Source organism: Enoplosus armatus, chromosome 2, assembly GCF_043641665.1.
Source record: "Enoplosus armatus isolate fEnoArm2 chromosome 2, fEnoArm2.hap1, whole genome shotgun sequence".
Lineage (NCBI taxonomy): Eukaryota > Metazoa > Chordata > Actinopteri > Centrarchiformes > Enoplosidae > Enoplosus > Enoplosus armatus.
The window spans coordinates 17,375,882-17,401,888 of NC_092181.1; the positions used below are offsets into that span (position 1 = coordinate 17,375,882).

The following is a 26,007-nucleotide window of genomic DNA, read 5'->3' on the forward strand; positions in this document are numbered from 1 at the left end:
ACAAACTACTGAACTGAAACACATTTTACATTTCTCCAAACAAGGAGAAATGATCTCAGATCTACATTTATAGTTTAATTCAGTTCAGTTTATTATGAAGATGTCTGCTCACCTCTGTCTCCTCCTCTGATGCATCTCCATCAGCAACGGGAGCCGGAGGGGGGACGTCAGCTGGCTGGGCTGGAGCAGCATCCACCTGCATAAGCAGAACACTTTAAACTCAGACAGCATATTGAATTGTGACAGGTAAGATGTTGCGGCGCTGTGTGTGTGCTTACCACTGCTGCCACCGCTGGAGCAGCCTAAACAAATGAATAATTCACGAATAAGTAACACACAAACTTCTGTAATTATGCCAGAGTTTATGTTGATGTTAAAAGTTTTCATATCAATCTAAAACTAAACTCATATTAGAGTTTAACAAGATATAAACTTACAGGAGCACCAGCAGCAGGCAGGAAGGGGTTTCCAACTACTCCCTGAAAAAATACAGATTAATGATTATAATTAATGATTAATGCCAAACTGTCTGAATTGACAAGCAGATGATTTATATTTCTTTCTTTTTTTTTTCTTTTTTTGCTGAAACTACAGTGAACCCCCACTACCTGCTGCTGGTACAGCCTGTACATCTCCATCCACCTCAGGGCCTCATTAGCATGTGCTGCGACCTGCAGAAGAAATACCAGACATCTCCAGACATGTGCTGCAATTAAGCCAATTATTATATATTATCTATTATAATCTCTCTGTCAGACACCTGTCATACTGTACATTTGATGACATGAAGAAAACATGGGCCGACGTGCCACGGCAGACAGACACAGAAACCTCACAAGAAAGCTAGCCTTACTTTTTCCTCGTTGCTGTCACTCTCCGGGGCCTGAAAGCCAAGCAAGAGAAATGAGGAAGCAACAATGGCTTTGTGCATGTTTCTCCTTGAAGAAAAACAGTGTTTAAAATCTTTTAAACAGGGATCGGTTTGCCGTCTAAATGATGTTTAGGAGAGACTTACAGGAGCAGCCAAGGTGGTGACCAGCAGGCACATCATGAAAACCAACAGCTTCATCATGACTGTTTCTAGAGAAAAACACATAACATATAATTAAGATATAGTTGTCTTTATTTCCTTTGCTAAACAAGAGAAAGCAGTTTTTAAATTAAAATTAAGAGAAGCTAATGGACTGCAAAACCTATACTATCAGCAGGACTATGTTTCCAACACAGTGTAAACTTGATTCCATATGAAAAAAACCATCTCACCTTTAGTTCGTGCTGCAGAGACAAACTGAAGATGTGTCTCCTCGGGGATGGAACGTAATCTGCTTCATCTCTAACATGGATGCCATTTATATACTGGAACATCCTGTGACAGCCAATCACATCCAGTAAAGTATGTGTTTGAAGAAATCTCCTTACACTTCAAAAGTGAAAAAAAAGAGAGGCCCCTCTTATAGTTAATTACATGCTGTGCAAGTATGCTTAGCACACATGCTCCTCTCTTTATTGCACAGAGCATAAGAAGAAAAAAAGATCAAGGCGGAAGCTGATAATGACTGAGAGACAAAACTTAGGTTGAAACTTGAAAATATCGTGAAGGAATATAAAGAACTTAAGGAAGCGTTTGTTGGTTAAGGCAGGTCGACACTGTAATAAATAGAATTTAATGCTCTGAATATTAAAATTGAAATACTGATGATAGTGACAGGGAGGTCACACACCAGCTGAACATCATAGGAGATGATACTCAGTGGTGGAAATTACTTTTACTCAAGTACTGTACTTAAGTTCAAATTTCGTTGAGTTTTGAACAGCTATAGTTACACATTTTACACAGAAAACATATAATACCAAATACATTGCATTGCTAAAGATTAAACCAGTGCCCTCTACACTTTGTTTGCTTGTGAGCACTTTAAGAAAAAGCAGTGCGTGGTCAGGGTCCCTTGTGATATTTCAGATGTCTATGAGTTGTTAGCAGTTCCACCGATCAGATGGCTCCATTTATTTAACTGTGTGAGCCCCAGTGAAAGTAAAATGATCATTTTTTTCACAGAAAAAGACAAGATTAGACAAAAGGCCAAAAAATGAATGCAGATTTGTGAAGGAGAACATTGTCTTTTCTTCTTTCTTACCCCATTAATCATCTCACGACCATTTAACTCATTTACCTCAACCAGCTTCAACAGTAAAATGCTGCTTACACGTTGTTGCATCAGTATTAATATAATAATCTCATATATAATAATATATCACTCTCGACGGCCATTTTTCTGCAGAATGAGTACTTTTATGTTGGATGTAAACAATATTTTAAATACATTTTGCTGATTTTGAATACAGAACCTTTACTTGGAATTCGTAGTAAAAGAGTACTTTCACATTGTTGTACTGGCACCTTTACTTAAGAAAAATATTTGAATACTTCCTCCACCACTGCTCTTGAGTATTTTTTATTGTTTCCAATATGACCATTCAGTGCATTTAACACTAGTTTTTGAGACGTCTACTTAAACACTGAAATCTACAGTGTGTGTACACACATTGCCAATGGGAAGTACTTCGTTCGTGGTGTCTGAGTTTTCACTGATCCCTGTGTTTGTTTTAGCAGGTGTGGTCGAGCATCACACCGATTTTGAACATTGTAGGTTTCGCATGTTTATTTTTTGTGGTTCCAAATCAGATAATGAAGGACTTACTCTGTAATCTGCAAAACTATATTCTAGACATTCTTGCCTGCAACTTGCTGAGCTACAGAGTTTCCCTTCACGTAAGATAACAATCCCTTCATTAGTTCTTCAAAACGTTTACTGCTGTTATCTTGGCACACAGTGAGATTGTTCCTTTGTTTGCTGCCTTGGAACATATGGCAGTGAGAAAGGTAATGAGGTTGTAAACTGAATATCATCTGTACCAACATGAATGCATCACTTTTGCCAACTTAAATAAACTTTGCTTTGTTTCGACAAAGAAAGCACAGCGCTGATGTCTAATAGATTTGTTTTTGTTTTCAGAATATAGTATTCACATCATTCATATGATTCTCAAGCAGGTGCCTGTAATTTTAATTTGAGTTTGGATTCAGACACAGAAACAAAGCTGTAGCCTCCAGGTAAAATATCCAAACTTAAGGCTGAAATCATGCGAAGGTTACCCTGCCTAGACGTGGTAGGGATTTAACCCTACATTGAATTCTCTGCTGCTGAGTTGAAACACCACCTGGATCGACAGGTTAAAGAACAAGGCTCCTCTTGGTCTCAAAGGAACTTGAGTCTTTAACCAAGGCTCTTGGTCTTTAACTAGAATTTGACATCAGACGGTTTCTTCAATGTCTTTGCTTCTTTGTGGGTCTAGACCCAATTGGTGGCTTGTCCTCTGTGATTTGCTGTGTAGGTTGACATGACAACATGATAACAAACATCTACTTGATTCTAGCCACACGAGCTGTAGGCTGTACGGATCACACTGCTGGTTGGTCAACAACTGTTTGATGAATTGCTATGCAGGTTGGTATGGTGCCCAGAGGATGAATCCTACTGATTTTGGTGATCCTCTGACCTTTTTGTCTAGTAAGATCCATTTTTGTGGGGGCAAAAAACACACTAATTGAACCAGAAGATTAGATTTACAGTATGTTCCTCACATGCTGAAACGTTAATCTTTAAAAGTGGAAATATATGACTGCATCAGAGTTATGAGTGTGTGTCTTTGATGTCTGCCTGCAGCAGTATCGCACTAGAACATGTGTGCATTTTATACATCTTTATTGAAAAATGATTGCGAAACACTTCTGGATGAAACCCACTGTTTGCCCCAACCTTGTAGCCCTCCTTTCTTTAACCATCCAGACCTGCAGATGTTGCCTCTGCTTATCATCTCAATGTCTGATACAGCGTTTCTATGCTGTGTTTGTGTATTTATACGTGACCCTATAACTTCACAGAAGTACTACATAATACAAAGGCTATCATACTGTAGTTGTGACAAGTCAAATTAAGGCTATTAAACCTGCTGTCAACATCTCCTCTGCTGTGGGTGATAGAAGTGATGAATTTATGTGATCTAAAGTTCCAGGAAAGAGAACTTGAGGGGAAGAGATAGTAATAGCGTGAGAGAATGGCGCCTGTGCATTTTAAGGTCTTTGAAGAGATAAGTGTTAAGTCATGTTGTGACAGGCCTTTGTCCCCAGGGGAACGAGGATCAGGAAGACGGTTCCCTTTCCCTTAACAGCATTTATTTTTCTAAGACAGTTACATTTCACAGTAGGGAAATTTGCTCAAACACTGTGTTAAATTATGTTTGTTGTAATAATGATGTACTGTAACCTATGCAGTAATGTATGTATCATACATATACTGTGCCTGTACTGTATATGTTGGGTTCAGTGACTTCAGTCTATCAAGTTCACGTTCAAGTACAAATAGGTTTTATTGTCATTCCTCAATATACACGTATACATTAGAATGAAATGTCGTTCCCTCAGGACGAAAAAAACAGTGCAAACTATCACCTATACTAATAATTACAGGGGCCCTCAGGAGTTTTCTTACAAACAAACAAAAGTTAAGTTTACATTCAGTGTTAGCCACCAAAATGAATTACGTGTATCCTTGAGGTCTAATAAATGTGTTGAATGCATTTCCCTGCTCATAAAACATTTACAAAGCCGATTTTTTAAAAGTCTAAATCCAACATTGTTTACGTCCATTTTTACTTGCCGGCAGTCTTCTTCTTCACTGCCTTTGCTGGCGTGTTGCAGTGTATGTTGGCATGTTGCCGCCACCTGTTGATCAGTGGAATAGTGTGAAACCAGCGGCAGTGACAGTGTATGGCCACGTCACCCATGCGTGCCTGTATGCATGTGTGTTCTTGTGCGTGTGCAAGAGGTAAACAAAACAAGGACCCACTTCAAAACAGCTTCATAGCGCTGCTCGAGGTCAAAAACTCCACAGGGAACCTTTAAGTAAAACAACAACAATGAAACACTTGGCTGCTAAACAGCACTACCTTTAATGGAAGAAGTCAAACTCACATCATCCTTTTCCCTTTTCATGATGCCCATGTTTGTCTATTGATTATCTGCAGGCCAGCACCCATGCTCCACATTTTAAATCTTATTACCACCACATGAACAAGATATGTTCATGGTAAAAGATTATCTATGTCAAGTTTCTGTTTTGTACCATGGAGGTAAATGAATGAAAACCTGGAAGGTGGATGCCTGGAAGGTCTGGAAATATTCACAGCAATCCACATCACATATTCTGTAGGGGGGGAAAAGCAGATGATTTTCAGTGGACTACAGCTGTGTAGAGCTGAAACAATCAGTGCTTTAAGCAATTAGTTCAGCAGAAAATGAATCAGCAAACATTTTGACAATCAATTAATCATTTTAATTATTTTTCAAGCACAGTGCCAAAATATTTGATTGTTTAATCACTTCAGATGTGAGGTGTTACTGCTTTTCTCTGTTTTATATCGCTGTAAACTGAACATCCTTGTGTTTTGGACTTGGTCGAACAAAAATAAAAGATGTCTGAAGACGCCACCTAGGGCTGTGGGAAATTGTGATGGACACTTTTCACAGTTTTCTGAGGTTTTATAGACTAAACAATTAAATGATTAATTGCTTGGATAATCAGCAGGTTAATCAGTAATGAACACAATTGTTACTTGCAGCCCTACAGCTGTGTTTTTATCACAGGTTACTACATACAAATAATACTGATCAAATTCTAAAACTCTTTGAATAAAAACAGAAAAACCAAAAGTTGCTTGAAAACTGAGACTTTATTTCTTAAGGAAAATTACATTTACGGAAAAGTTCAAATGAGTTAATAAACATACGAAGAACATTTGTTATATACGGTGGAAATGCAGCATTACAAAGTGCTTCATTAACACAATGATATTTAAATTCTATGAAGACTATAAAGTAAAACAGAAATATGTTTCATTCTATCCAGATGATCTCGTCACAATTTCATTTACTATTGAAAATAGTGATTATTTTATGATCATCTTAGCATTTTATTTTAACTTTAGTGGAAGATGAATGTTAACGGAGGAAGAAATAGTTTTGCCTCCTTTTCATGCCTCTCATCCTCTTCAAACCTTCGCCGGCATCTGCAAAGACAAATATGAAACCAACATGGTTGATTTTACACACTCTCCCCACACATGACCTTTGCAGTCATTTTCAATATGTGCATTAATTAGCAGCACAACATTTGTTAAACTTGATATATTTAAAGTAATATATAGATTGATACCTGGCTTGTCTGCGTGGGCTGGTCCTGCTGGAGAGGTTGCAGAGGATCCTGGGATGGAAGAAGATTGGCATCAAAAGAGGGAATCTGAAAAAAATGAGAGAAAAGAACCGCTCAGGATCAATCAAATAAACATTTCAAATTGAGATGAGATACATATAAATTTTTTTCTCACATTTGGGATTTGCTGGGGAATGTTTTGAGGGGGATATTCAAATGGGAGCGCCTGTGAAAAAAGAAAAAAGTGTTGAGTAAAATATTGTTGGGTCTCTGTAAATAATATTATCTGCTATTTGGTGCTATATAAATAAAATTGAATTGAAACAGTAAAAGGCATAATTTAGAATAAATAATGTCTCACATTTGTAAAGTGAGGGATGTTCGCCATCGGAGGGATGTTTGTAATTATCTAGAACAAAAGCAAATACACTTATTTAGTTCGATACCATGTAAAATGATATAGGAGTCATTTCATATTTACATGATGCATTAAATAATATCTCAAAGTTTAAAATGTTTACCCTTTGCTGGGTGAAGTCATAGGGGTAGTACTGCAAGAGCACAAACAAGAGCACAGACTCAATAAATGTTGACCCAACAAGCTTCTACGAGCAATAATCAGAGTGTTTTCAGTCCCAGTAGTGTCTGTAATCTGAAAAGGAAAGGAAAAAAACAGCACTTACGATTTCCACACTCTGTCTGCCGGGTGGCTGAGGAATTGAGTATTTGATGAGACCCTGGGAGGGAAAGGTGTGCAGAGAGAGAGAAAAGAAAATCAATGAAAAGTAGTGAGTAGTTAATTGATGTTTTTACCACATTTTCAAAAAAAAAAAGAAGCTTCTGCAAAATGTGCATGTGCTTACCTGTGCAGGGTTTGATCCACCTGCACCACCAGCAAATCTGTGGGGATAAATCTAAAAAAAAAGACAGAAATAAAGATAAGTGTACTGTGAGCATGTCGTAATCACAGCAAAAGCAACATTTCATGAAAAAACACAAAGTGAAATGAAGGCCTTCTTATCAGCAAAGAAGGAGTCTGACATACTAGTTCCACACTGTAAGCGCCAGGCAGTCCAGGTGGTGGTAGAGCCTGACCGGCTGGGAAGGGATTTTTCACCTGAATGGATGTAACATCGTCAATATGGTCAGTAAACAGTGAATTCCACACAGCAGTATCTCTGCTGTGCTTCATAGCTGTATCACAAGGAGTTCAGGTGCTCAGTAGTGTACTGTATACTATTCATTTTTGCACAGATCAACAACCTTTTAGACACAGAAGTTAAACAGCACACAATATGCATGAGTACCTGTGAGGGTGGTACCTGTTGCCTGGAACCTGCGTAATGAGGCAGGTAATGAAAGAAGGACTGAAAATGAAGACAGAAACAGAAAACAGAAGAAGTCAGAGCAAAGAAACATTCGGGAAACAAACCTTTCTGAATTTAGAGAGAGCAAACTTACAGGTGCAGCTGAGACCGTGCTGGCCAGACAGAAGCAAAGGATGGCCAATTTCATTTTTGCAGATAATCCAAGTTCTACAGACACAATTCATCATTACTTCAACAAAGACATACTGGATGGTTGCCGTCCCATTAGAAAAGCACGCATCAACTTATGTTGAAGTTCTTCATAACTCACCTTCTGCACTAAAAACTCTTGAGAGGATGATGAATGTTGACGTTGTAGATGATGCCAGTCGATCGTATCTTCCACAGAGTTACTTGGTCTTTTATAGGGCGCCAGGTCACCTGACAGCCAATCACAGTCGATGCCAGTGATGTTACCCAACGTGTAGTTACAGTGCAGGTGTCTAGTCTTCGGCTTTACTAAATGACCAGTGGTCAAATCCACTTTCTGCATAATAGCAGACCCTGTTTGATTACACTGTTTAGAGCAGCGCACACCTTCACTCTGCTTGCTCCTTGTTCTGCCATCATGACAGTTTCATTGGTTCTGTGCGGCACTGTGGCATAAACATCTGAAACTGCAATATTATGTCTATTATGTTAATGTAATATTGTTTGTCTATCCAGGCAACTGGCAATAAAAGTACTGAATATGTACACAGAATTAAATTAGAAACTCCCATGTCTTTTACTCAAGTGAAATGCACATTTATACTATCAATAGTAGAGTGAAGTAAAACTTCCTTCATGTATTAGCTTGAATAATTGTCAAACGTGATTGTCTGCCTGTGTTTTAAGTTGTAACTATTCAACTTATAGAGAATTAGTCAAAAACATTTCATTTTCATTATCATTTTATAATGATAATCTTACTACAGCGAATGAGCGCGTAAGTATGTTTTCATTAGCATTATATTCAATATATGTAGTTATTTGAAGCAAAGAACCAGAAGAGAATGGATGAGTTTGTTTTATTTATTATGAAGCATAGTTATAGCAAATTTGATTGAGGAAACAACAATATGCAGTGACTCAAAAGACTCACATTTTATTGTATAGCACCATTTCTTTTTACGAGACTTAGCACTTTTCCCCCTTTTTTAATAGAAAAGCATAGCTCAATCTGCAGAGCACCATTCTTTTTCCCTGAAAATGCGTAGCACAATTTTCTTTTCAAAGGCAAAGCACCATATTTTTCATACTTTAGGAAACAGCAGTGTTGGCTGGTCATTTTTCACTGCAGTAGGCTGTTGGTCTCATTGCATTGGTCACCTAAAGTGGGAAGGGAAGCAAATAAATCTTCACTGTTCTTTTCATAACAAAACTTTCATGTATTCAAAGACACCCAGTCACCCAGAAAGAGAATATATAACAAAAGATAAATATATGATCCTCAGATTTTGTTTCATAAATTATTTTGTCTGAATTATGCAGTAATATAGTTCACTCTATTTGCCTTGTGAATATGTGAGTGTGTATTTTGTGTGTACCTGTCTATGCACAAACTGTTTCATTTGTCATCGTCATCGTCGTCATCATCTCCGCCGGGCCTGGCAGCCTGAAATGACAGAGGCTTCTGATGAGCCAATCAGGAGTGAGGATCGTCTCTCACATCTCTGCTGATGAGTCGATGTTTCTCAATACCTCAGCAGAAATAGTTGGAAGACTGTTTCTCTTACGTAACACTCATTTATTAGAATGAACCTGTTGCCCTCATCACCAATTCAATTCAATTCAGTTTCCTACCTGCTGCGATCATTTGAAGCTATGATTGTACATCCAAATCAATCAAACCATGTATACGTTGACAGCTGACAGTGACCAAGTCTTAAACTTAAACTTGAACTTAAATTGGCTCAAAATACAAATCCATAGTCTTTCTTACAGGGACATTTACAGCAACCACAGGTACAACAGGGGCAGCAGGAGCAGCTGGAGCTTCAGGAGCAGCTGGAGCTACAGGAGCAGCTGGAGCTTCAGGAGCAGCTGGAGCTTCAGGAGCAGCGGGAGCGGCAGGAGCAACGGGATCGGCAGGAGCGGCAGGAGCTGGCACGTCGAAACCGAAGGGGTAGAACTGGAGCAGATGAGAAAGATGAAGAGAGCTTCAGTTCAATAAAATCTCAAACAACTTCCTGTCAGAGAAATGAAAAATCTGCAGGCACTTACCACCTCCTCTGTCTCTCTACCGTTTGGATGGGGGATCTCCTGCTTGATGAAGCCACGGACCTTTCAGTGAAAACACATGCAGACACACACATGCACTTAAAAACTTTAGTACCTCAAGTATAATCTAGCTGTACTCTGGTCTCTGAAAGTGCCTTTTGTTGGACTGTAATTATCTTTCATTCAGGTGGTAGTGCAGGCTTTCATTGCATCTTGAATTCTTTGGATTGAGCGTCTGCAAAGTACTACATGCACACACACATCAAGCTACACTGTGTCACTCACAGGTCCTCCAATGGGCTGTTTCTGGGCATCAACTGGGAGCAGCTGGAAATGAGAACAGTCAATATTATCATACGAAAGAGTGATTATTAGATCAAATTAATTTAAAGGGTGTAAACAATAGCAATGTAAACAATATGATTTAGCTCTTACAACGTCCAGTGTTCCAGCCGGGGCTCCAGCAGGAATAGCCTGGGCTGCCTGTGAAGATAATATTAATCATTTTAACCTTTAGGTGAGTGAGAAAAAGCAGCAAACTACAAGTGAAAGAGGCATCAACGGGCTCAGACACATTACCATCAGTGGTGAACACATAATAGCAGAGCTGTGTGCGGCGCTTGTTCAGTGAAAATGTGTCTTTTACTGTGGTTTTTGTGTGTATGTCATGATACACGCCAGTTGGTCTGAGCTGCGTCTTACTGTACCTGAGCCGGAGCGTGATGGATGTCAAACTCCATGAACATCTGGGGCTGCAAAGAAGAGAAAAACAGTGTAAAATCAATTCAGACAAACTTGACATTGCCAATAACCAACATGCACAAGAAGTTCCTCAAAGTGCTCAAGTTTGACCATATGCTGCTGAAGATTACGTGATACGAAAGCTCCAAAACAGCTACATAGACCTTAAGGTAAGACTTGTTTTGTCAAATATTTACAGTATGCAGTGTTGAAATATGCATACAAAGGGTGTTTTCCTTACAGGGGCACAGACAGCCATCCCAAGGACGCAGGCAGCAAGCAGGATGAATTTCATTTTGAATGAAGCTGTCAAAGAGATTTGTTTAAAGTTATTGGACTTGACAACATTCACTGCATCGTTTGAAACAGAATTAAAATAGATAATTATTTTACAATGCCATAAGATATTAGTTGTCCACATTACCTTTCCTCTCTGGCAGCACGCGAGCACTGTAGGACTGTTGAGGACCGGTGTGAGTACCGGAGAGAGATTTACTCCTATTTATTTGCTGACAGAACAAAGGACGAGCAAACCTATGACAGGTATTGGTCATAAGCCAAGGATTTTCATTTTTTACGATTACAAAATTGGCAGCTGTGTCTCGGTGAGAAATCTCGTAATACATTTTTGGCTTGAAACGCACATTAATCACATTTGATCCCACACTGATGTGTTTTATCAGGTGGGCCCTTGCAACATCTTTTACACCCAAAAAGGGCACCAGGGTTGCACATGAATAGGAGTCAATAAGTGAAGCTTTATAGCATTATACTATAGCTGTAATATATATATTTTTATTTAAGTGGTCATTCTAAAATATATAATAAGTAGCATTATAGCTGATGATGATTGGATGATGAGTATTATAATTGTGTAATATTATATAATTAATAAGTCTTACCATTTCTGCATTCCTTCATGACAATCACAACATGTTGGAGGCCTGTTATCCCGACAAACTCTTTCACCTTTTGTTGAAAAATAGACTGATTTATTGGTTTTGGTGGAACAGCAAATTGGTGACAGCTTGAAAACGCCGCACTCAAACAGTCACTTGGATGTGAGCCTGTAGGGACACTTAAGAGCTGCACTTGGGCCAAAATCTATTAACTATGAAGAAAAGGTCTCAGCATGATAGACAACCTCCCACATTGTGGTGTTGCTTAGTAAGTACCATTGAGTTAGATTCTTAAACAAGAGTAATTACCACAGGTTCATACATACAGTATTTGTGGGAAAAACTGCAACTTTATGAAGCGCAATTATATTCTAAACAAATAAATGACGCTGTGTGTTTTCTCGACATGTGCTTTGTGTTAAGAGCAACAGACTGCTGTAGGGCAGTTTTTAATGTGCAGCTGCAACACAGAAAGTCACAGTGTCAATTTAATGGCATGTACATGAAACTGAATATATTAAAGCTGCTATAATTTATATTATTATATTAACAAGGCTGGTGTCTCTTGTAGTGATGAACCCACAGAGAATTATCACCCAAAGAGCAGTTCATCTATTGAAGGCTTTAGCATCATTTAGCTCAGCACATAACTTCAACATCAACCTCGTTTTCGGCCGCATCAGGTAGGTGTTTTCAGCTTTAATGCTCTAAAGACCCACTGCACACTACCTGCTCAGCACCTAACAGCAGACAGACACAGTTAACAACTAGCTGGTGAACATAATGAAGCATATAGCAGCTAAAGCGCCGGACATTTCCCTCAGGAGTTGGAGGAGAGAAAAAACAGAGCGTAAACAGAGAGTAAATATCTGAATTTTATTGATCAGGTGGACACAAACATGACTCCAAATGAATGTTAATGCTGCTGGATGTGTGTGATTATTCGACGTCAACCACATCTACTTAAAAGGTGATAATATGTCAATGTTGTGCTCACAGCTTGTTTTCAGTATTCCCAGTAAGAATATATTTAAACTAAAATCATGAAAACAAAACGATGGAACTTCATTAACGCATTGTTAGTCTATGGATTTAATAAATAATGTGTTTAGCTTTTTCTCAGTATGTTATGTTGTGTTATGTTATGTTATGTTCTCAGTAACTTTTCTCTGCTGGTGGCTGCGGTCTCAGACAAGGTTTCCCTGTGTGGGTTGGAGTTTGGGCTGAGCAGGTGTTTGGACAGTGGCCGCCTCCTCCGCTGGTCTTTCCAAACCTACAGGGACCCCGGCAGCGTTCGGCTGTGGTCCAGGGCTTGCCGGCCCCTGTGTCTGTGGGACTCCAGCTGACGAGGTCGCCACAGTTGGCTCGATGCCTTGCGGATCTGGGTTCGCGAGCCCAGCGGCAGGGTTCACAGGCTGAACGGCTGCTGCAGGCGAGTTTGTAAACACAGTGGGCAGGTACACACCTAGCTGGGCCATTTTAGCTGCCATCTGAAACAGAGAAGAGAGGAAAGATACTGTAAGAGGCGAGGGAGGGGGAAGAATTGGATCATCAATAGGATCACTGAGTTCACTGAGCAGATTGTTTGAACAAGCTGAGAGACAGATAAAAATCTTGGCTCTGTTACCTCGAGTTCCTCTGAGCTAAGACTGCCAAGTGGAGAGTTCTAGTAAAGAAGGACAGCAAATAGAACATAATCAGAAAGAAAATGATGAAACGGGACTGAGCATTAATCATGATTATATCTAAGTTTACAGAGTGTATATTGCGTTTACCATTGGTTGTAATTGGTTCCGGAGCATGTATACTATTTGGGGATTCTGTGGATAACAATTAGACAGTCTAAGTACTTTTCCTTACATTTTGCCTCATTTTGAAGTAGAATATGTTATTTTTTTTTTGTGATATGAGCACTGCTGTCTGGTTCAAATTTATAAAGGTGCAGACACACCTGTTGTTGTTGCTGCTGCTGCATTGGCTGAAGTGCATTTTGTGAAGGAGCAGCTCCAGAAGGTGTTTCTGCAGGTAACACTGGACTGTTCGGAGGTTGATTTGCTGGAGTTTGTGGAAGAGGTGATTGAAGAATCATCGGGAATCCATACTGGGAGAACTGGGGGAGAGAAACGACATTTACAACAATTTCTGCCCTGCGACAAGACAAAATTGATTAGATCTTATTAGATCTAAAGTATTACAATTACAATATCACGTGTGGCAGAAAAAACATGTTCAAGACAAAACAGTATCTAAGTTTCCATCTCAGGGTCATAAATCAAGGGACAGATTGCTGCAAAGTGTTATGTCTGTTTCAGTTATCCTATACACTACATGTTGACAGCACATGTGAGGAACAAAGTATGCACTGTAGAAGTATGTAAAAGACCCCGAGGTGAAATCTTTCAAGCTGGGTTGTGGTTGGAAAATATTTTTGCATCTACAGTCTCTAGTACAACACAAAACAGTACATGTAGTGCTATTGCAGTGCACACAGTATCTTACCAGTTGATTTCTATAGGGTGATGAGAGAAGAGGAAAGTATGTATAAGGAGGGAACATCTGAAAAATACAGCAACAAAACAAACTTCAGATTAGTTGCATTCTGATTCACTGAACTGTGTCTCTGGGATTTATGTTATTGTTCTAAGTAAAAACAAAATAACAGACAATGACATTGAAAATAGCTTTAAAAGAGTTAAAGATATTGTTTTGCTTGCTGTAAATTTTTCTCTTTATGTCCCACCAGAGGCTGCTGTGGGAGTGTCGGCTGGTTAGCATGCTGAAATCCATGGACACTCGGCTGCATAGGGATGATCATCGGACTGCCCCCTAGTGGAGACCAAGTGTGGTGCGTGGGAGGCAGGAACTGGGGGCCACCGTGGGGACTCAGCAGCTGGGGAAGCCCAGGCTGTGGTTGCTCCACAATAGGGGACAGCGGGGCCGGCGTCTGAGCGTCAGGTTTCTGAGTGGCTCCTCCTTGTGAAAGGAGGGGAGGAAGGACATCAGGATGGACCTGAAAACATAAAAGAAACATCTCAAAATGATCATTGTCACAGCAGATTTCAAATGTTAACTTAATGTTGTCAAATAAATGTAAAACTCATAAACACAGAAAATAACATTTTAGAATAAATAAATGAACCTACTTACTGGCACTGCAGACACCATGATGGTAAAACACGACAGTAGGATTGCGACAATCATTCCCAAACACAAAGAAAAAAATCAATATGGTTCTGAATTGGTTCCCATATGATCAATGAAAGCTGAAAGGAATGTCCACTTAGACCACTCGGGATAAACTCAATGAAATGCTGTGAGAGGGGGCATTGACTTATGCTCTGCTCACAGAGTGAAACAACCAATGACAGAACAGACATGACAGAAAAAAACAGACAATTTCAACCAAATCTTCTGGTGTGAATGAAACAATGACGTGGAAACCAAAGAAAATCCACTGAGTTCCTTAAACTGCCTGTTTTACTCCAATTATGATGCTGTAATGTCTACAGAAATGAATAAACAGACACAGAAGAACTCAGGACTTGGCGGTTTTCCTGTTACTCAGAGCACCTGTGGGTGCGGCTGATGTGTCAGTGTTTCTCTGTTGTAATTACGGTCAAACCAAATATGTGTAATGTGCAACGAAACAGAAAAAAAAGATGAATAAGGAAATGGCAGAATAGCAGGTATAACGCTTCAGTCGTGGACCTTCGTCAGGCATTCACAATATGAAACAACATCTTTATAGTAGAGCCACAAGTTGAAACAACCAATCAAAAGGGAGCCATTAGCTAATCTGACTGCAGTCTGTGGCACTACTATAAAGATGGTGTTTCACATTGTGAATTTGATGCCTGATAAAGTCCACTCAGTGCTGACAGTGTGCACGAATTCAAAATGTTCTTTTGCCTGATTTCTTTTTCCAGCACACCTTTTTAGTTAGAAAAGTAGTTATAGAATATTACTTAAGCTGCTAAACCCACAAGAGGCCATTTAAAGAGCACTTATGGCAAATAATTTAGAGAATATACATGAAAGTTAAAGCATGAACCTTGATGATAAGATACAAACACTGCAGAAAAGTAACCTAAAAGCTAAATGGCTAAAATAAACAATTGCAACACACAAAGTAGTCAATGAAACACATCTTGATGATCAGGATGATATATATCATCATCATCCTCTTGCAGGTGTGCACTTGCACAACGGCACACATGTACCTGAAACACAGACACAGAAGATAAGGTCTCTGATAAGGCTCATCACTTAGTGGTGTTATTGAACATTTACTGTATGTCTTCTCAGCTGGATCCACTTAGAGAGTGCAAGTACGCACAAGTGCACAAAGGGAAAGACTAACTCTGGAGGCAAAAAGGAAAAAAAGTTTAACTGTCAGTCAAGAAAAGCTGTGCATACTGTGACAGCTGGATGTTTCAGTGTTGTGGGTAGAAAAGAGCTCTCTGAACCTTAAAATATATTTTTGTTAAACTAAAATATAGTTTTGGTTTTGAAATGTTTTTCACTCAGAAATCAGACATTAGATACAATGGTTGTTCAAATGTGTCAAACACATTAGAAAATACTTAATTATCCTTGAAATCCCTTTCCCAATTTTCTTTACTCCATTGCCGTTTTACAGGTGTTTCTGGAGCCCATCCCAGCATGCACTGTGACGCAAGGCCAACAGTAATAGACAGATGCTCACCCACTCTTATTCATAGCTGATGATTGACTTAGTATAAAAATCCACCTGAATATTATGTCTTTGGCAAATTGCAGAAATCTGAATCACTGTTACTTGATATTGTACAGTATTAAATTAGAATATTGGGAATACTCTTCAGTCATGTCACATATGTGGCCTGGGATATATTGTAATGTAAATAATGTATAATGAATGTAATTTGCTTTATTTTTTTCTTTATCATCTTATATAGCTCTTTTCCTACCTCTTCAGACTGTTTGAATCTGATGTTTTTTATTGCTAAACATCATGAGTGCTGAGTGACGAGACAAGTTGGTTTGGCACAAAGAAACAAACAGGTTTACACATTTATTATTGTAATTGTAATGGAATGCAACATCCAGGCAGTATCAATATTGACTCCAGATTTGTTCTTGTAGGTGCTTAACACATGACATATATATATATATATATATATAGATAGATAGATAGATAGATAGATAGATACATAGATATTGAGTTCGTAGGACTAAAAAAGTATGAATAATAATAAATAATAAATCAATCAATCAACAGACCGGCTGACAGACAGACAGACGATGACAGATAAAATGTCACCACAAAAATGTTACCTCAACGTGTATCTTGTTTCAGATAGAATTTTATTTTTCAAAACCCCATCAAATACAAATTATAAAACACGCAAAAGTCATTTTTCAGTGCATGATTTGAAAGTATTGATTTACACCAAGCTATGCCTGTTATTTGGTTGGTTTATATTATTTAACAAAGTTTGCAGGTTGAATTGACATTGACAAACAAACTTGAAAGTAAGATTACATTCACAATGTGCAAAGCTCACTTTGGCAAAAAAAAATAACACATGAAAGAATTCATTAATTAAGTTGTACACAAAGAAACAGGTGTATGTTTGTGAAAATGTTAATGCAGCTGTACATATATTTGTCAAAGTTTCTGTGAATAAATGGAACAAAGAGTTGGCACTGCAGTGCGATGAATGGGAATATTGGTCAAGAGGCTGAGTCATGATAAAAGTACAGTGCGACAGACTCCACTGATGAAGCAAAGAATCAGGTATTAAAGGCTCAACACTCATCCCTTTCTTAAGCTGTGTTGATCCAGGGATGGTGATGTGTGTGCCCGCCGAGTGGATATTACACCGGCGTGTCGTCAGCATCCTCCCACAGGTGTCTGGTCCTGAGACCAACCACCAATAAAACAATAATTACACCCTGACGGAGTGCCTGTCTCAATTGTACATGTTCCAAATCCTAACGTTTCACTACATTCTTCAGATTTTTATGTGGACTGTGGCGTAAAAAAAAAGACACAATACATTTTCCTGATTAAAATGATATGGAAAGTGATAAACATGAAAGGAGTCAACAGAAAAATACATGAGAATGTGGAAAGGTTGCAGAACCAATACTGAAATGTGAAAACATGCCAACAAATACATTTAGATTTTTGTAAAAGTCAATAAATCTGGTTCAAACATGGTTTCAACATGAGAAAATACTACCAACATATATCATAGCAAAAAACACATACACAGCATACATTTCCATATCAGCGAGTACCCTGCTGTTTGAGAATTAAAGTAAAGTGATTCAATCTGCTCTCAGATCAGTACAGTTCATCCATTGTCTCCTCGCGGGGCCTCTGTGGTAGAGACAACTGTGGTCTGGGGGGGTTGTGGGCCTGGGGTTGGGTTTGGTTTTGGTGCTGGAGGTGGAGGTGGAGGTGGAGGTGGGGCAGGTGGTGGCTGCGGCCACAGACCAGGAAACAGAGGCCAGATTGGGAAGGAAGGCCAGGGAAGAATCGGCTTGTGGTGAAATCCCGGGTACCGATCGCCGCTCTACAGCAAGACAAATTAAACACAATAAAACATTTTTAAAAAATCAACGTTGTTTTGCCAAAGTCTCTCTATTGATGAATGATATGATTGATTTAATTCTTACCTCATCACTGTCAGACTCACTGCTATGATGAGAATTCATTCTTACCTCATCACTGGAAGAATCACTGCTATGATAATGATGACAACTCTACAAAAAACATTAAATAAAATGTTAGATTTGTTTTTCTTATTAGCTGAAAATGTATAAGTCATAAAAACATTAGCAACAAAAGACTATTTATTATTTTAGTTTGTACTTACAGCTACAGGGGAATTGATCAAGTAGAAAATCATCAGAAGAAAAAACTTCATCTTGCACTTCAAATCCCTTGATAGTTGGAGCTGCCTGCGTGCCACAGTGGAGTACGAGTGTAAACAGCTTAATAATGAATAAAATATTAAGCCCACGTTCGCTACCTTCAAGCTGGTCCCTTCAGGAAACTCCATTAGCTTTTAAACAGCCTTGGTGTGCCCACACCGCTCTTGCACTTTAAAGGTGTGTTACTTCATGTCAGATGTGGTCGATCTCATGGCAGCCGCCGGAGACAAAACCAAAATAGGCGTGAACACAATTTCATTACCCGACTAGACTGTGTTTTTGTAACATTAAAGGACCACATCCACTTTATAATCCTTACAGACTTAAAAGTATTTTTGCACACATGCTGGGCTGAATTAACCATGAAGCTCAATTTGTACACACACACACACACACACACACACTTCCTGTTTAAAGAAAACAGTGTTTGAATTCTGAGTAAAATGCAGATTATCAACATGCTATAACACATTACATATATATTTAGAAAATAATTTCATTTGCTGTCGAAGGCGGGGAAGACTGATGTGTTGTTGAAGCGCTCTGCATTTGCGAAGCAGGAATATCTGTTGCCGAGGGCTATATTTCCACCTGCAAAACAATACTTGCTCAATCCTTTCCAAATACTGTAATCATCTTGTTTACTCATGGTGGACCTCTTCTATTTCCTTCCACAGCGGCCAATCAATTTTACAACCTGTTGCATGTGTCATTTTATCTCTATCCAGAGATTTAAAAAGTGTTCATTTCAACATGATGATGGGCAAACAAGACCAACACTGATAATAAAATGTTGATATATAAAAGGTGATATGGGAGAATTTGTGAGAATAAGAGCTTGATCATTATATATGTTTTTATTTGCTGTTATTCAAGGCTTCGTGCTTCACAGCACACTGGTTCTATCATCATGATTTGTGGGGGTTTTCTGAAAAAAAACGTAACGTTATTTTCTAACTATTTGCTAGTTTTATAATCTCTTCTATCTGTTAGAATCAGGCTACCAGGAGAAATTACTTTTTCATTGACCTGCAGGTTACAAACATTGTTCATCATCAAACACAATACACCGTGCATTGTAACAAACTTTGTAAATAAATCTGAAGGCTTTACTTTTAGAAACACTCATTTGTCCTCCATTTTAAATCACATTCACAAGCACTAGCCTCAGGTCGAAGTTGACACACAACACATACACTCTAAAGGCAGAGGCATGTGTATACTAGACGAATCCATGATAACATGTTAGTTTTTTGATTTTCATTTGAAGAAACATGTAGCTTCTTCAGAATATTCATCCTAAAACAGAGACGTTTGCCCTCAGGGACAGAAGGAATCTGATCAACACACCATTCAGCAGCAGCTCATAAAAAGATCTTCTTGGCAACAGGTTTTATGATGTGTTGTTTCCTGACACGCTACATGTTCAGTAATGCAGGAGTCACACGCTGTCTGACATATGATGATAAGACCAGGAATGTTATTGTCATGATCCACAGCCAAGCTTTACACAAACTAATGGAACTAGAATTTCAATTCTTGTGTAAATCCCAACGTGTTAAATCACATTCAATTTGTAGAAATCGCAGATACATCCACAATCTTCAGTAAGATACAGAAAACATAATAACAAATAGTGTGGGGAAAAAAAAAATCATATTTTGTAAAAATCACTTCCCAATCAAACAGTGAGCATGTTGTCTTTCTGTCTTTCCCTCTTTTGTTGATAAAATTGGACTTTCTGTAAGTTTTCCTTTTCTGTTCACCTGTTATGGGCACATTTGTTCATGCCACTACCAGGTCCTTTTTCCATTTATTGCACTCTTACTCCTGGTAACATAAAATGTGTCTCTCTACGAGGAAATGACTTATTAACGAGGGAACAATGTGCAGCTTCACACTGCCTGTCAGGCCACTTTGAAATAAGGTCACACAGGAAACTGATCTCTTTTCATTAGGAGACTGCCACTTTGTTTTCTGTTTTAGAGTTCCTTTGCTAAAACAACCCATTCAAATTGAAATTATTTTTTTTCATCCCAGGTGTGAAATTGAGGTGAAAATGCATCACTGGAGGAGACCCAATTTTACCAGAAACAGCTGCTGTTTAAAGGAGCAATGTGGCGACTCAAAAGACTTCAGGATTCAGTTCAGAGGTCACAGAATATCAAAGCATGAACGTGTTTATATGAACATGGATTTTTTTAATTCCCACAGGGAGTCTGTGGTATAATTGTATGTCTGACTTTTGTAAGCAGTGTAGATGTGACCTATGAAACCAAACAGCATCAAACAGGGATGGAGGATAACATCCAGCATCACCTGCAGTGGGGTTGCTATAGCAATTCTTGTCTGTGCTTGAACCCCGGTGTGCTAGCAGCCAAGTTCAATTTTTCCGGTATTATAACTGTTGTTTTAAAAAAGATTTGTCCTACTTAGTATTTGTACAACCAGATATTCAGACTATCTTAAAATAAAGACCAGGAGGAAATGAAGTGCATTTTAAAGGTTTTTTTTATTGCTTTCATTTGTATTAAACCAGTAAGTGATTTATTCAGAGCATGATCACATCATGGTTTTGTGGTTGTTGCAGATTGTTGAGCCAAGTCCCTGATGAGCTTCAGGACCTTGAGCAGCTCAGTAAGCTGGGCAAAGGATAGGTTGTTGGTGTTGGTGGTAGTGCTGCGATTCTGTAGGGGGGGGGAATAACTTATTTCTAACATATTTTCATTTAATCTCTATTTCTCCCTTCTATGGTTGATTAGACAATGTCAGTTCAAATTAATAAAATACTTCTGATTTACATCATTGCACCCAAACTAAATACTGACCTCCTCACTTGAGCGCTTCTCAATCACATGGGTAGGACTAGCCTTTAAAATTAAGAAAAACATTTTGGTAAAATGGTACTAAAAGTAAACAGAGTTTCAGACTGTGTCCTTTTTTTTAATGCATTTTATAATTTTGTAAAATTGAGTACAGAGAGGCCATGACTTACCAAAGAGCTGGAGACCAGCATCATGACCACAACAAGAGCTACAACCTTTACTCCAAATGCCTGCATCTTAAAAAAGAAAAACAAACCAATTTATCACATGAAAATCACTGCAAATTACTTTTGCAGATGAATGCAAAGATCCTATCTTGGCCATGTTTGTTTTGTAACTACGTGTAGAATTTGTCCTTACCTTTCTGAATGTTCGGCTCTTTCAGTTGTTGTACAAAAACAGTGCTGTGATTTTAAGTTAATGCAGAACCAATTTTCAGTATGGCATATATAGCTTCTGTCAGCCAATCCCAGATCACATGAGAGCACCTCAGTTGTTCTGCAATGTAACAATGTCATTACAAAGCGGAGAAACAAACAAGTGTCCAAACAATTTTTTGTAACTGCACGTGGCGCCATGTCAAGCAATTAAAAGCATTACGTTTGTTTGCTCTACTGGTTGCATGCATTCATTACTGTAATAAATCATTGAGACAGCTACAATGCCATCAGATACCCGTTATTTCAGAAAAGAGGGTGGATTGTAGTTCCCAATAATTGATTGGTTGCCCTACCTGCTCAGCGGACAGACAAAGTTAGCAACTAGCTGGTGAACTTAGTGGAGCATATAGTAGCTAAAGAGCCAGATATTTTCCTCAGTTGTTGATGGAACCAACACAGAGCTAAAAAGAGAGTAAACATTGGATTTACATTTGCTAAGTTGGTCCAAATGAATGATTATGTTACTCGATGTCTGCTGGAGGCAACTGCTTGCTAACTTAATGGGGTGATTATATGCCAATCTTGCTGTCAAGTCAAGTCAATTTCATTAATATAGACCAATATTACAAATTTGCCTCAATAGGCTTTACAATCTGTACAGCTCACTCACTCGCTCTCTTTAGCCCCTTGATTCAGATAGAGAAAAACTCTTTAAACAGGGAAAAAAAATGGATGAAACCTCAGGAAGAGCAACAGCGGAGAGATCGCTCTCCCAGGATGGACATTCAATAGGTATCGAGTGCACACAATGATAAAATGTAGCTATTGCTATTGCAGACCTCCCTTGACAATTAAAAGAAAATAAGGTCTCCTGTAGTTTGTGTTATATTTGCGTTTTATTCCCATTTGTGGTCTGGGACACTGTAGGGATCAGGTCATTTCTGAAAACTAGCAAGAAGTTATTGTTGTGTTCCAAAAAGTGAGGACAATTTGCACCTATAAAAAGTATTTGTACTATTTTCCAGCAAGTTATACTACCTTTAATGCAGAAATTGTTTATAGATAAGCTGTCAGGACATTGTGCAATTGTGTATTCTGTCCCGGGGCTGCGGGCACATCCTTGATACTTTTTAAATGGTAAATCCGTCTAGACACCGTGAGCTGAGTTGAGCTGAGTGGCGGACAGCTTAGTTGAGTAATCGTATGCGCATGTGCACTCTGCAGTTATTTTGTTCTTTATTTACCACCGTATTGATTCCTCTGTTGTGCACTGTGTCATATAGGGAACAGTACAAGCTGTATCCTGCTTACTGTAAAAATGATACAAACTGAAAATGCATGCAGTTACACAATGACAGTATGATAATAAATAACTTGTGAGCAGAGAGAGAGTAAGAGAGATCCTCAGATTAAAGTAGAGTTAAATCAGTAAAGCAGAATGCTCATATGATTGAAAAAGACAAAACAACAAAACAAAAATGAAGCATATCTTGATAATTTCTTCATTTATTTTTAATTATTTTTCATTTAGTTACTCAAGAAAACAATACTGCACATAAAAAATTCAAGAAGTAGTTTCTAGAATTCTTTTTTCCATCTTTCTGCCTGCCAGTTTTGTTTCTTCATTTTCCTGCTGGAGGAGGAGAAGGAGGAGGAGCAGCTCCATTGGTAACACTTGCCAACAGAAATTGTAGCAACACCGTCAAGGCTTGGTTGGGTTGATAGCCGGAGTAAAGTGACGGATACTGAAGCATATATTGGCTTATCTGGAAAACAAAATATTATTGTTTTGTTGCATTTTATGTAAAACGGTAATTTTACAGTCTATGAATAGAATTATTTTGTCTCAGAATTACTTCATGACTACCTGAGCGCTTGACTCGACCATTTTCCTCATAGACCTTCAAGAAGAATCTCATATCAGCAACTGTTGCATACATTCACATTACTTGCTTTTTGATCTGAATTTGAAGCACCATAAAAACATGCAGCCTTAAACAAAATTTTAAAATTCGGAACCGATAATATTGTAGGTCACAGTCGACATGAGAACTTACAGGAAAGGCTATGAAGCACAGAACGAGGACCAGCAGTTGCATAGTTGAAAAACACAAGTATCCTTCCCATGGAGCAGAAACACAAAGGGTAAAAGCTCAGTTGTAAATTCAATTGCACTAGCTGCAGGCTGCGCTGGTAAACTATGAATAGTCCCCTGAGATAAAAATCTTACCTTTAAAGTCAAGAGTGGTGTTGACACCAAAGGCCAAATACGGAGTCAACTGGTGAATTTGGTTTTGATCTTATATTTGTCCCAAAGGTGTGAAATGTGATGAAATGATGTATTTGGGGGGATAATCCTAAAAACGTGTTGTCCACTGTCCATGCAAGACTTAGAACTAATCTCATAGCTGTTGGGAAATAGTGAAGTGGTGTTTACTGGACGTTATTCATGTACACAGCTGCTTGTGAACGCTTCCTAAAAATAATTGACTGCACATTTCAAATGTACTTAGTAAGTAAAAAGAATATTGCCATCTTACACCAGGATTATTATCTGGATAAAATCAGCAGAACAATATATAGAAGCAGGACAATATATGGAATACAGTCTCTTCAAAGTATACTGAAGCACACAGTTCACTGGTATCCGATAGAGAGTGTCTTAGGAATGGGATTCCCCATTCTTGTATCCTCATACAGTCCTGTTCTGTAGATCTAAACAAGGGGACCCACTGGCAACATAACAAAGAGGGCTTTATGGAGGAGAAGGTACGAAAAGACTCCTACTGTAAGAACCATGAAGAAAGTACCTATACATTGCAACGCACATGCAGTATATCCATCAATATCACAAATATACAACAGAATACAAAACTCCAAAACCTACACTACTGTCTGTGTCAAACAGAAATGGGAGAAGGAATCAGGTCTGGAGATATCTGAAGGGAAAACCAGGTCCTGGAGAGAGTTCTGTTGGCAGAACATCATACAATATTTTGTGACTCCAAAATTGCAATGTATTCAATATGGTTATCAAGGCCCGGGTGAATGCTGGAGCCAATGCGGTATTTAAAAAACAATAGTTGAACATTGTCATATGAAGGATGAACATCTGTTTAAAAAACTCTTCACCATCACACGGAAATGGCTGCAGCAAAGCCCTTCAACAAAGGCAGACTGGACTGCAAATGTCAGCGAAATAAACTGTATGTATGTATCTATCGTTCTGTCGTTCTGTCTGTCTAATCATTTCTTTCTACACAGTTTCATTCATGTTTCTGTTTAAGAAAAACAAACATATTTGGTCCATGTTTTCCATTCATGAAGTTTATTCAGCAGATACTACAGACAATACAGTGATCTTGATCCACGTTTCATTGAACGAGAATAATGATTGTCAAAACACTCTGGTTAAGTCAATTCATTCAAGTTTTCATTCACTTATTGACTGTTTACATTTCAGATTTTATGTTGTAGTAGTAGCTGCAGTAGTAGTTGTCGCAGGTGGTGCAGTAGCGGGCTGTTGTAGGCGGAGGAGGGCAAGAAGGGCCTGGAACAACTGTTGTACATTCACTGGCTGGGGGTTTGTGGGTTGCTTCAAGAAAATCAGAAACATTCATTGTCAAACGTACGCGAAGCCATCTTCTAAGGAATTCTACAGTAATTGACATTCTGGTGTGTTGAATGTTGAATTCAAGAGGACAAAGAAAACACTCACCTCACTGGAGCCAGAGTTAGAGCCAGAGGTCGACCGAGCAAGACGTTTGTGCTCCGTATCCATCTGTAGAAAATCCACAAAGTTGCAAGTTTAACATTGCCTGCATTATACTATCACAATGATAGTAATGGTATCAACATATAAGAACACTGGTATTGATATTGAGTATGAGCATGTTACACTTACAGGATGAGCCAGAGCGAGGCTCAGGAGGCATCCAAGCACAAATACTACCTTCAGCATGGTTGCAGTGATCACACCTGTTGAAAAGAAAATAACAAAGACTTGCTCAGATCAACAGCGTTTCCAAAATATCAGCAAAGTCGCCAACGCCAGACAGAGAATACAGAAACAAAAGATTCCTATAAATACCTTCAAGTCTTCACAACTTCAGCAGACTGTCTCGCAGATGGTCGAGGAGGTTGTTGTAGTGTTGCTCTGAATGTTGAGCTTTTCTTATATACAGTTACAGGAGCGGATGTCATCTCATTATCACACAGCTTTGTTGGGAAATTGCAATTATAAATTAGGAAATCTTCCACCTCCATATTTCAAGGTGTGGCTGGATGGAATTGTCAGAGACGGAAACCACACGTGGTCCGTGTGATATGTAGCATTCAGTTGATAGCTCACTCCCATTGGATTTGTCTAAAATTAAAATCTAAATATTAGTTTTAGTATA

The 26,007-nt window shown here is 38.6% G+C and overlaps 2 protein-coding genes and 1 long non-coding RNA gene across 3 annotated transcripts; all 3 read right to left on the reverse strand.

Annotated features, from left to right (window-relative positions):
- Positions 1-6,108: 6,108 nt before the first annotated feature.
- Positions 6,109-7,924, reverse strand: scpp5 (secretory calcium-binding phosphoprotein 5). Its single transcript, XM_070927335.1, has 11 exons — positions 7,908-7,924; positions 7,731-7,804; positions 7,577-7,636; positions 7,315-7,386; positions 7,135-7,183; positions 6,953-7,020; positions 6,791-6,820; positions 6,631-6,678; positions 6,445-6,495; positions 6,273-6,356; positions 6,109-6,126 (listed from the first exon to the last, which is right to left on the reverse strand). Exons 2-11 carry the CDS (start codon positions 7,782-7,784, stop codon positions 6,109-6,111), a joined length of 534 nt encoding a protein of 177 aa, XP_070783436.1. The 5' UTR covers positions 7,785-7,804; positions 7,908-7,924.
- Positions 7,925-8,636: 712 nt separating this feature from the next.
- On the reverse strand, positions 8,637-11,038 carry scpp7 (secretory calcium-binding phosphoprotein 7). The gene is made up of 9 exons (XM_070924660.1): positions 11,004-11,038; positions 10,821-10,885; positions 10,546-10,590; positions 10,274-10,321; positions 10,124-10,165; positions 9,842-9,901; positions 9,561-9,749; positions 9,166-9,233; positions 8,637-8,947 (listed from the first exon to the last, which is right to left on the reverse strand). The coding sequence occupies exons 2-8, from the start codon at positions 10,872-10,874 to the stop codon at positions 9,186-9,188; spliced, it is 486 nt and encodes a 161-aa protein (XP_070780761.1). The 5' UTR covers positions 10,875-10,885; positions 11,004-11,038; the 3' UTR covers positions 8,637-8,947; positions 9,166-9,185.
- Positions 11,039-24,953: 13,915 nt separating this feature from the next.
- On the reverse strand, positions 24,954-25,748 carry LOC139303298 (uncharacterized). The gene is made up of 4 exons (XR_011598942.1): positions 25,698-25,748; positions 25,512-25,585; positions 25,326-25,388; positions 24,954-25,202 (listed from the first exon to the last, which is right to left on the reverse strand). It is a non-coding gene; the product is annotated as an uncharacterized lncRNA (long non-coding RNA).
- Positions 25,749-26,007: the final 259 nt, after the last annotated feature.

Coding starts and splice junctions, on each gene's coding strand:
- scpp5 (XM_070927335.1), bottom strand. CDS start 7,784: ATGAAATTGGCCATCCTTTGCTTCTGTCTGGCCAGCACGGTCTCAGCT. Junction 7,184..7,314: donor GCGCTTACAGTGTGGAACTA/GTATGTCAGACT, acceptor CTTTTTTTTTAG/ATTTATCCCCACAGATTTGC. Junction 6,496..6,630: donor ACATCCCTCACTTTACAAAT/GTGAGACATTAT, acceptor CTTTTTTCACAG/GCGCTCCCATTTGAATATCC.
- scpp7 (XM_070924660.1), bottom strand. CDS start 10,874: ATGAAATTCATCCTGCTTGCTGCCTGCGTCCTTGGGATGGCTGTCTGT. Junction 10,591..10,820: donor GGATGGCTGTCTGTGCCCCT/GTAAGGAAAACA, acceptor TCTTCTTTGCAG/CCCCAGATGTTCATGGAGTT. Junction 9,902..10,123: donor AACAGCCCATTGGAGGACCT/GTGAGTGACACA, acceptor TTTCACTGAAAG/GTCCGTGGCTTCATCAAGCA.